This window comes from Spea bombifrons, chromosome 4 (genome assembly GCF_027358695.1).
Source record: "Spea bombifrons isolate aSpeBom1 chromosome 4, aSpeBom1.2.pri, whole genome shotgun sequence".
In the NCBI taxonomy this organism is placed as follows: Eukaryota; Metazoa; Chordata; class Amphibia; order Anura; family Pelobatidae; genus Spea; species Spea bombifrons.
Genome location: NC_071090.1, coordinates 108,395,770 through 108,407,659, shown reverse-complemented (window position 1 = coordinate 108,407,659; position 11,890 = coordinate 108,395,770). Strand labels below are relative to the sequence as shown.

Genomic DNA, 11,890 nt, shown 5'->3' with positions numbered 1-11,890 from the left:
TCTCAGTTCATCTCCTTGTTCATTGCCCTGTTCTCCACGTTCCCCGCCAGATCGTGCCACCTGAGACACATCTCTCAATTTCATCTTTTCCTCACACCTACCGTCAGTACCCAACACCAATCCATTGTGCAATCTGCATAACCAGCCTCCCAATCCATCATGATTACCTCTGCCAGACAAATGTTCTCCTCGGCATCTGCTGCCCCTCTATGCCAGACCCTCCATTACCTCCCTGTACCCTCCAGAATTAAATGTAAACGAGCCCCAGTTACCGAGACCTTAACGCTGCAGCCCACCATACTCTCCTATCCGCCCTCCTCATTCTCCCCGCAAACCTCTTCTACCCTACCCCGTTCTGTCAGAACCCAGCCCCCAATACCCTAAGGAAACCTGTGTCACCCCCACCCTGCGAGATAACTCTTCACATCACCCGCCCTCCAATCAAATCATCCTCACCCAAGCAACCCCGCTGTCTAATACCCCCTCAACCACTTAATAGATTGTCAGCTCAGAAGACCAGGGCCTCTTCCTTCTGCACCGATATGTCTTATTATTAACATTATTGTCAATTTCACAGCCCACTGTTGTAACTGCGCTACGGAACCCGCTAGCGCCATATAAATAATATTTCATGTCCTTTCCTGACAGAAAGCGATCCCATTTGCTGCTGGAGCCGCTTTTTTAACCACCTTCATAGAACTGGCTGTCTGGGTCTTCGGCCGACGGCATCACACACTAGCCCTCGGCAGCAGATTGGGCGCTGCAGTGTGCAGCCACCGGCTGGATATGCCGGCCACATGCACATATTCAGCTGATGGCCGTACTTACACCTGGCCTTAAAGTGCGCCCCCAACTTTTTAAGTAGGGACCCCTCTGTCACTCATATGGGAGGAAGGGCAGCCATTGCTGCAGGGAGGGAGAGCAGCAGGGGGATTTATGTGTAACAACCCCCCCCCATCCCATCACATACAGCCAACGTTTCTGCCTCTACGAAAGCATTTAATTAACACACATGTAGGACCTTCCACGTTAAAAACAACACACCGGTCGCCGGGGTCCGCGGGAGGCCGCTGTCAGTATTATTCAATGAGAACTTGTTCGTTGTCGGGGGGGATCCACGAGGAAGGACAGTCCCGATCCGTGCGCACATATATATATATATATATATATAAATTCCTGATTATTGCATATATGTGAGGTTTACGACCTCCCCGACCTGTTCCTGTTACACGCAGGAAGAAACTTTTAACCCTCTGAGGTCCAGAAAAGGAGGGCAATGAGGTACACTGCCCCAAAAGCCTTGGCGCTCACAGGGTTAAACACCAGAGGTGGTGGTGGCGGCGGGGGAGGGGCAAAGCACTATAGAGCAATGTCTAGCGGCCGGTGGGCCCGGGGCAATTATCGGGGTGCAGTGTTCTCAGGAGGGCTTGTTCTCGGGGGCCCATCATCCGCTCAGGAAGAACTTCTTGTACTGCTTGTTCATTTGTTCGAGGAAGATGAAGGTCAGGACGGTGTGAGGGCCGAGGCGGGCGTAGTACGGAGTGAAGCCCTTCCACAGGCTGAAGAAGCCCTCGTATCGCACGACCTTCAGGAGAACGTCCTACAGAGCGATAAAGGGACAGTTACACCCGGATGCTACGCGACCCAACAACTGCCCTGTGTTTAATGGGTTAACGGGGCAGCCCCACAGGAACACAGAATCTGACGGAAGATCGGCCCCTCTCCCCCCTGTCTAGTCTGCTTTCGGGCCTCATCTTATGCCTGTCCCATGCATGTAACCGGCGACCGCCCTCCCTGTGATCCATGTAACGTCAGGCGTGTATTTATACCAGGTCAAAGGTCACTCACCAGTCCGTTCTTATATTCCGGCTTCCCGTCTATCATTCTCATATTCTGTATCCTGGAAACGAGAGGGAGGTGAGAGGTGGGACACGCTGCCATTACTGCCGACAAGCCCCGGGGAGCGGAGGGGGTGGAGCGGGAGGGTAAGAAGTAGGAGAGGGCATGGAGGAGGCAGGGGTGGCAGCCATATTGGTAAAGGTAGGAAGACCAATAGCGGCATTACAGGGCTAGCACACACTAGAGGCTGTGGGAGGGCAGCCATATTGGTATGGGAAGGAATCATTGTTTTCAGTGGGGATGGCAGTCATATTAGTGTGAGTAGTCGTAAAGCAGTGGTTCAAGGAAGTGGGGTGGCAGCCATATTGGTGGGGGCAGTTAGACGAAAAGCCACGCTGCTGGGCGAGAGCCGGCGCTGACCGCGTTGGGAACCCGTACCGGATCACCGGACGAAACTCACCTGGTTTTCGCAATATCGACGGGCATGGAGGCCGCGGTGGTGACCAGACCGCTGATCATGCTGGCACAAAAGTGACACAGGATATCATCCCTGAAGTACCCTAAAGACATGAGACCACAGAACATAAACACCCCATCGGGGGACTACACCATTCCCCCCCCCCTGCCCGGCGCTGTATGACTGCTCACGCACCCCCGGCGCTGTATGACTGCTCACGCACCTGGCGTCTGGTAATGGACCATTTAATAGCATTGTGGCTCCGATATACGCTAAGAAACCCGCCTCCTACTTCCTGTCCAATCGCAGCCAGACCCTCCACCAAGGGGGGGTAAACTGCAAGTTGCTGATTGGTAGTCACTGGGGTTAAATACTCTGCCCTAGAGGAGCCGGTCAGATAGCACTTGTCATTTTGGCCATACTGGGTGCAAGGATACAATAGGTTTTACTAAATGTCTATTTGCCCTGCAGGTTCTGTGCATGCGCTGAAAACCCAAATCTAGGAAATCTAAATCAACCTGACGCTGTATATGCAGCGCACGCTAGCAAGTAACGAGTATCTCACCAGAGTCTAAAAGGGCCTGCTTGGACTGGGAGTAGGAAGCCAGCTGAGCTGCATTCACCACAACCGCACGAGCCATGGTGGGCACACAACCCTGAAAAAGAATCCGGACACGGGATAAAGCAGTGATACAACCCACACTACTACACCGTGACATGTAACAACCCCCCCCTCACACACTACTACACCGTGACATGTAACAACCTCCCTCACACACTACCACACCGTGACATGTAACAACCCCTCCCCTCACACACTACCACACCGTGACATGTAACAACCCCTCACACACTACCACACCGTGACATGTAACAGCCTCCCCCTCACACACTACTACACTGTGACATGCAACAACCCCCCCTCACACACTACTACACCGTGACATGTAACAGCCTCCCCCCTAACACACTACTACACTGTGACATGCAACAACCCCCTCACACACTACTACACCGTGACATGTAACAACCTCCCCTCACACACTACTACACCGTGACATGCAACAACCCCCCTCACACACTACACCGTGACATACAACAACCCCCTCACACACTACTACACCGTGACATGTAACAGCCTCCCCCTCTACTACACCGTGACATGTAACAGCCTCCCCCTCACACACTACTACACCGTGACATGTATACACATCACGCACCCTCCATAACGTGGCGACTCCCTCCTCTCTGGTAATCCTCACTAGGGCGTTGAACACGTTGCTGTAGCCTCTCCTCTGATCGATTGGTAACCTGAAGAGGTAAAAAAGGTATTTTGTGAAGCCGAGTAGCACGCCGTGCAGCGGTGACGGCGCCGACTGGCTCTGCTATCCCAGCATTACTGTGCGTTCCATGATCCGGCGAGGCTGCGCATGCGGTGGCCCCTTGGTGTCCCACATTACCTTCCATCTGCGGTCATTCTGATGAGGGCGACCTCAGCCGGCGTCCCCACGAATGCTCCAGTAGCGCCGGCCGTCATCCCGATGGCTGCCTTCATTAAAAAATTGGGGGGCGTCCCGTCAGCCTTGGTCAGTTTCTCAAACAATATGGTATAAATACCGAGTCGCGTGGTAGTGTAGGTGGCCTGCCGCAAAAGCCCCGCAGATAATCTGCAACCAAAACATAATAAAATAAAAAAAATTATCATTACAATAATCATAATAAAACAACAACAAAAAATAATTACAAAAATAAATTAATTAGAATTTTAAAAGTATAATAATCATAATAAAAAATAATTACAATAAAAAAAAATACAAAAATAAATTAAATAATTAGAATTTTAAAATATAATAATCATAATATATGATAATATATATATAAAATAATTACAATAAAAATAATAAAAACAATAATAATAATAATTACAACAATCATGACAATAATCAAAAATAAAATAGTAATAACAAAAAGATAAAAACAATAAAATAACAAAAATAAAATAAAAATAATTTAAAAAAATAAAACAAAAAAATAACAACAAAAATAAATAAAATAATGTTAATAAGTAACATTACACACAGATATTCCTGATGGAGGGTGCGAGACAGACGGAGCTGTTTGTTTGTCCCTTGAAGGTCGCGTGAGCGGCAGTTAATAGAATCTCTTTTCTTTACCCCTCCGAATAGATTGTAAGCTCACAAGCCCAGGCCTCCCTCCTCCTCCTCCTCTATCGGAACGTCTTGTTTGTTGGAGTTTTTGCGAACTCTCTACGTTCTGTATGTATTCTCCCTGCTTTACTAACAGCTATGGGCGGCGATGACATCATAATAATAATAAATGATAATAATAATTACCCGGTGTAAATGCCCCGCAGACCCTCGTTCCGCAGGATGCTGCCCACGGCGTGGAAGCTGGTTTTGTATTCCCTGGTCTTGGCTCCTTCGCCGCTCAGCTGCATGCGATTCTTCACCAGATCCAGCGGCTGAACGAACACCGTGGCCCCCATCCTACGGCCGGAACACAGACAGCGTCACCCCGTGCCCCAACCCGGGGTATTAAACACCAACGTTCGGCTCTCCCTTATATTTATAGCTTCCCGCTGTACAGCGCCGCGGAATATGCTGGCGCTATATAAATAACATAATATATAAGGGCTATTTATCTCCGCAGAGCTCAGCTTCGCGTAAAGATGCGGTTCCACTAAGACAGAACGTTAATAAACCCCTTTCATCGCCTTATAAACAACGCGCAAGCTTTTAAGAGCCGGTGTACAGCGCTGCACAATATGACGGCGCTATATGAGAAGCTATAAGGCTTCTACGGCACTATCCTATCAGTGGCCGTTTTTTTTTGTCACATGATGAGTGGAGAAAATACAAATGATGAAGCTTAGTTAGTTATGGCAACATTATTCAGGAACCACGTCTGTATTCCCTCACTGAATTAGCCTCTACCACTGCGGCTGGGAGGCTGTTCCACTTATCCACCAGCCTGGAAAGGACCATCGCTCTCAGCGTGCACAGAGGTTGCAGTCGACCGAGCGGATATTTCTACGAACAGAACGTATTTATATGCTGAATACATTCTAACAACTAAACAATCGGCAGACGCGCAAAGGAAAGACATCGTCTAAATCGCTACATGAGGGAAGGGGAGGGGTAGCGAGGGGTTAACCCCCGACAGACCGGGCAGAAAAAGATGCTTTATTATCCAGAAGTTACAGAACCCCCCCCCCGCCTAAAAATACACACCGGCAGAGACCACCCCAAACACGGAACCCTATACACCATATATACAAAAACACATATACACATATATACGTACATACATACACACACATATATACACATATAAACACACATTTATACATATACATACAAATATACACACACACACACACATTTATACATATACACATATATACACGCACACACACATATACATACATATACACACACATACGTACATATATATATATATATATATATATATACACACACATACACACACATATATATATACACACACACACATATATATACACACACACACACATTTATACATATACATACAAATATACACACATTTATATATATATATATATATATATATATATATATATATACACATACACGCATTTATACATACATGTATTTATATATACACACATACGTACATATATACACATACATACATACATACGCACGCACACACATATATATATTAATACATACATATCCGTACACATATACACATACATATACACACACACACCTATATACATACACACATTTATTAATACATACATTTATTTATATATATAGACACGCACCAATTCTATGCATTACCAAATACATCTATCTCGTGTATAAGACGCATGCCCCCCGCAGTACACAGCTGCAGACACTCATACAGAGATCATACATGTCTACATGTCTAGTAAGTATGTGTCATGTCCCAGAGGACACATCAAGGAGCCATTACCCGGCCAGCCCCCCGAAGAGGAACTTCACGGCCTTGGGGGAGGTCCTCCGCGTCCCACTCTCTGCCATCTTCTCACGAACTGACCGGAGAGACCCCCAAGGTGACACCGTACCGGCGGAGGGAGAGATTGCAGGGGGCGCGGCCTGATGACGTAAGCAAAAGGCAGTAGCGGCAGCCATGTTGGAGGAGGGCAGGGTGCGCGGACATCAGCGGAGGCGGCCATGTTGGTTACGGGAACGTTCATTTAAATGACTCTGCGTGCTAAATCCTGTTTGTAATGAATAGCGAGTTATCCACATAGAATAACGGAGCAAGATTCACGTCATCCGGGAAAATGGCAAACGTATATACATCCATGCTTTATATCATTGTAACATGCTCATATCTGCCAAGTGTCCCTGTGTATTTGGCCAGTCCCCCTCTGTAGGAATAAGGACTGCCCCTGCTAAACAGGGACTGTTGTCATGCATACTGGTTGCTGATGTAGAGATTGCTTAAGCTGACACAGCAGGCACAGAGAATCTGGCCGGGTTCAGCCGTTAAAAGGTCAATGCACCAACGGGGCCTGTGACTAGGATCACGGCCAACAACTAGGATCACGGCCAAGAGTGACACGCAGCGCGTGCGAAGATCTCAGTGCCGGGGAGGCTGCGCTTATTTACATAGCCCCGGCAGATTCCGTAGCGCTGTTACAATAAAATACTTAACAGCGTTAATGCCCGATAACACCTTCTGTTTGTTTTTTGAGAGCCTGATGAGTCCTCCGCCGCCGTGCGCTGTGAAGAAACCACCAGCCATAGGCCAGGGCAATTTAAGGGTGGGTACATAAAAAATGCATCATGACGGGATCCAAGGTCAATACAACGTGCTTATCAACCCGTACAAAGTGATAAAAAAACCATCACAGTGCCGAGTGCCCCAGCGGAAATAATGCCAGGGGGCGCTATAACACCCCGGGCTCTCTGACGCCATTGCCGGCCTTAAGGCCAGAGGACCAAGCTTTCCCTCTCTCAGGCACTCACTTGATCTTAGCCGAAAGGCCGAGAAGTTATACCACATGTTGAGGGAGAAGAGGGCCCTGCCCCGGAGAGCTTACAATCTATTGGGTGGATGAGGGGGAATGAGACAGAAAGGGGCTGTTGGGTCAGGGTGATTTGATTGTAGTTGGGGCGATACGGAGAACTCTGTGTCGAGAGGGTCGCCTCCTTCAGGATGCAGGTTGGGGGATTGTAAGCTCCTTTGACTAGCTGGGGCATTTAGAGTAAGTAGGAGAGACTCTGACAGAATGGGGCAGGGAAAGGGTGGGAGAGCAATAGGGACATCTGCTGGTGATGGTCGGGACTGCGACGATGTGTTCCCAGTGCAGCCTCTGTGCAGTACTGCTCTTTGCCAGTAGATGGCGCACAGATCGATTGGAGCTGTGCATTAAAGGTGCTGTTCCACCTAGTCTGCAGCTTTTAGTTCATTAGAAACATCGCTGATAGTGTTATGGGGATAAAACTCTCCCTGACATCATTCTTTCTTCGTGCCAAATATAAATAATTGTGAAGCGACTGGCGGAAGAGAATCCATTACTCAGTTATACATCGCCCATACTGCACGGGGTAGCATTTTAGTTTAATTTATAAAGCCATTCCCTGCTGTTTCTATACACATTATCGGGGCTTTTAGGGCTGTAGAACCCTGCGATCCCCTCATACCCAGCAAACATTCCAAGCGCCTAGAAAAGAGGGGCATCAGGGGAGGAAAAAAGGGCATCAGGGGAGGAGGAAGCCACGGGGGGGGGGGGGGACCGGCCAAACTAAACAGGGGTATTTGGGAGGGGTGGGTTATGGAACATCGGCCTCTAAGCTGTTGAGGGATGTGTGAGAGTCATACAGTATAGGAGTATACGGGTGTCAGAGTATGTGAGTGTACACTAAGAGTAAGAGAAGAGGAAAAGCGTATAGGAGTATAAGAGTATAAGTATAGGATTAAAGAAGAATAAGCGTGGAGGAGTAGAGGAGTATTAGACTAGAGAGGTATAAGAGCAGAGGAGTATAGGGGTATTAGAGGGGTATTAGAGTAGAGGGGTATTAGAGTAGAGGGGTATAGGGGTATTAGAGTAGAGGGGTATTAGAGTAGAGGGGTATAGGGGTATTAGAGTAGAGGGGTATTAGAGTAGAGGGGTATAGGGGTATTAGAGTAGAGGGGTAGAGGGGTATTAGAGTAGAGGGGTATAGGGGTATTAGAGTAGAGGGGTATTAGAGTAGAGGGGTATTAGTAGAGGGGTATAGGGATATTAGAGTAGAGGGGTATTAGTGTAGATGGGTATTAGAGTAGAGGGGTAGAGGGGTATTAGAGTAGAGGGGTATTAGAGTAGAGGGGTATAGGGGTATTAGAGTAGAGGGGTATTAGTAGAGGGGTATAAGTGGCTCCCACGGTTGGTCGCGCAGGATGTATTTCATCGTTGAGATCCAGTATGGCTCCTCGGTCCCAGTGAGTAAATCTCACAACTCCCATCCACCAAGCCCTTCCTCAGCATACGAGCCGCCTGCTGCCCTGGAGCGCGTTCACCATAATGCCAGTTATCTGATGTCCGCGTGGCCCTCACTGTCACCCGTCCCATGTCTTGTTGTCCCCGTGGCCCTGTCACCCGTCCCATGTCTTGTTGTCCGCGTGGCCCTCACTGTCACCCGTCCCACGTCTTGTTGTCCGCGTGCCACCTGTTACACGTCCCATGTTTTGTTGTCCACGTGGCCCTCACTGACACACAGGTTTCACGTGGCATCCCTTTGTCACTCGCCCCACGCGGCTCCATTGTGTGGCAGCGGCCGGTCTCCACGCTCCGTGGCCGCAGGCCGGGTTACGTCGCTGCGTATAAAAGGCCAGCCGTGTAATTATCTCCGGCGCGCCACGATGTGCGGCTGGCTGACCCTCCTCACCGTCCTCGCCTGCTTCACAGGTAACAAATATACAGTTTTATTTATTTATTCTCCACGGGAGCCATGTCCCTACCCTCACTCTACCACTTCTGCCGGGAGGCTGTTCCACCTATCCACCAGCCCCATTTCTCCTCCTTCGAAACTGAAGTCAAGAACTACATTATAAAAATTATTCGGTTGCCCTCCTATCCCGTTTGGGTGGCCAACTCCTAACACTGATATGTGGCATCCTACTGCGGCCCCCGAGAAGCCACGTCGCTTTCTCTAGAGTGGTTCATTGACCTCTTTACCCTCCGTGGTTGCCCCGTGGTATAGTTGTTTGGGTGATCATTTTGAATAAATCAAGTTCCGGGCAATAATGTGATTGCAAGCTCTAGGGGCACCCGCCGATGCCGGTTCCAGGATGCGTCACCGTGTGGGTGCCCTGCTCGCTGTATAAACCATGCCACGGTCATTAAGCCACATTATTCCTACAGGTTCCATGCAGACCCTCCCTTTAGCCGTATTTAAAGCCATCGTACACCATGCCAAGAGCCACAAAGCCCTCACGGAGACCGATGTGACGCAACAGACCCCCATCAGCATGGAAGAGACCCCCCCGGGACTAGGAGAGACCCCGACCAGCGTGGAAGGGGCCCCCCCTGCACTAGGAGAGACCCCAACCATCGTGAAAGAGCCCCCCACTGCACTAGGAGAGACCCCAACCAGCGCAAAAGAGCCCCCCCCTGCACTAGGAGAGACCCCGACCAGCGTGGAAGGGCCCCCCCCTGCACTAGGAGAGACCCCGACCAGCGTGGAAGGGCCCCCCCCTGCACTAGGAGAGACCCCGACCATCGTGAAAGAGCCCCCCACTGCACTAGGAGAGACCCCAACCAGCGTAAAAGAGCCCCCCCCTGCACTAGGAGAGACCCCGACCATCGTGGAAGAGGCCCCCCCTGCACTAGGAAAGACCCCAACCATCGTGGAAGAAGCCCCTCCTGCACTAGGCGAGACCCCGACCAGCGTGGAAGAGGCCCCCCCTGCACTAGGAGAGACCCTGACCATCGTGAGAGAGCCCCTTCCTGCACTAGGAGAGACCCCGACCATCATTGAAGGGGCCCCCCCTGCACTAGGAGAGACCCCGACCATCGTGGAGGAGGCCCCCCCTGCACTAGGCGAGACCCCGACCATCGTGGAAGGGGCCCCCCCTGCACTAGGAGAGACCCCAACCAGCGTGGAAGAGGCCCCCCCTGCACTAGGCGAGACCCCGACCATCGTGGAAGAGGCCCCCCCTGCACTAGGAGAGACCCCGACCATCGTGGAAGAGACCCCCCCTGCACTAGGCGAGACCCCGACCATCGTGGAAGAGACCCCCATACTTCTAGAAGGGATGCCCCCCAGCCTGGAGGGGATCAGAGTCTGACACGCAGCCACCCCCGGCACGCTAACAGGTATCTGTCTGTGTGATGATCACCTGCCCCTTTGCCCCACCCTCAGGGCAGTATTTCTGGCGGGGGGATATAATACGGGGTCCTGTCTATAATTCTGTATGTGTCGTGCCTGTAGGGGGCATCCTGATGCGTAGAATGCAGCACCGGGGGGGCAGAACGCGCAGGGATGATCCGGTCGCCCCACAGAACGCCCAGTCAGGGGGGGGGGGGCAATAATAGAGAGGGGAGGGAAAAGCGCCCAGACAGCAAAAATAACATTTCTTTCTGATAGGTGCTTCCAGCAGCGGCCCCCGAGCCCCCACCACGTCCAAGACCCTCTCACAACAGCCGAGACAGCTCCTCCAATGGACACGCTAGGGGGTAGTGTGGCCGAGTGGGGCATTTAATAGAAGAATAAGAGCTTTTATTTGCCCTGTATAACTTATAACCCCATTCCCTGCTGTTTCTATACACATTATCGGGGCTTTTAGGGCTGTAGAACTCTGCGATCCCCTCATACCCAGCAAACATTCCGAGCGCCTAGAAAAGAGGGGCATCGGGGGAGGGGAGAGGGGTATCAGGGGAGAGGAGAGAGGGGCACTGGAATGAGGCGGCGTTGCCCCTGTGAGGATCTCCGGCCCACGTTTTCTGTTTATATATAAACCGTATAATAGATACCCAAAATGTTAAAATCCCTGCATTCCCACCGTTTTTACCGTTCCAGTAATGTGTATTTTTTTCTCTAAAAATATATTTTTCTTTAAAAAAACCACCAAACTTTAGGGGTGCGGCCTATATTCCAGCGGACGCGGTACATTTCTCTCTAAGGACACGTATGTATCTCGTACGGCCGCCCATCGGATGTAGAGCGCTGCCCCCTGCAGGACGGGAGGTTTATAAACTCACAGCTAGGGATGAGTTATACCCCCCAGGTCCTGCAGGGGGCAGCACTTCACACGCGCAGCGCAGACATTTATATCTTTAGAAGGGAGGACCCTGTTCCAAAGAGCTGACAGTCTACGTATCAGTTAAAACGCGATGGGCTGATCGTAATGTTTTGTTTTTTTATCGTTTTCAGGGATTTGGTCGTTTCAGCCACTTTTCCACTGACCGCCGCGTCCGTAAAGCGAGGATGAGAAAAAAAAAAATACCGATATCTCCGGCGTTTCCACACGTATGAAACATGTAACGTGAGGATCGCGGGATGCCAAGCAGGCGTCGTGGGGGGAGGGGGGAATAAACCACGCGCCAGAATAAAAAATCCTCCAACACAGAAC

General features: G+C 50.2%; 1 protein-coding gene across 1 annotated transcript; it reads right to left on the bottom strand.

Annotated features, from left to right (window-relative positions):
• Positions 1–979: 979 nt before the first annotated feature.
• On the bottom strand, positions 980–6,417 carry SLC25A11 (solute carrier family 25 member 11). The gene is made up of 8 exons (XM_053465117.1): positions 6,281–6,417; positions 4,651–4,803; positions 3,757–3,963; positions 3,517–3,607; positions 2,862–2,952; positions 2,300–2,399; positions 1,849–1,900; positions 980–1,600 (listed from the first exon to the last, which is right to left on the bottom strand). Exons 1-8 carry the CDS (start codon positions 6,346–6,348, stop codon positions 1,445–1,447), a joined length of 918 nt encoding a protein of 305 aa, XP_053321092.1. The 5' UTR covers positions 6,349–6,417; the 3' UTR covers positions 980–1,444.
• Between the last annotated feature and the right edge of the window lie 5,473 nt (positions 6,418–11,890).

Bases quoted from the DNA above. Each gene is read 5' to 3' on its own strand.
- SLC25A11 (XM_053465117.1), bottom strand. From the start codon at position 6,348: ATGGCAGAGAGTGGGACGCGGAGGACCTCCCCCAAGGCCGTGAAGTTC. The intron at 4,804-6,280 runs GTAATGGCTCCT...TTCCGGCCGTAG, and splicing joins CTCTTCGGGGGGCTGGCCGG to GATGGGGGCCACGGTGTTCG. The intron at 1,601-1,848 runs GTGAGTGACCTT...ATCGCTCTGTAG, and splicing joins CGGAATATAAGAACGGACTG to GACGTTCTCCTGAAGGTCGT.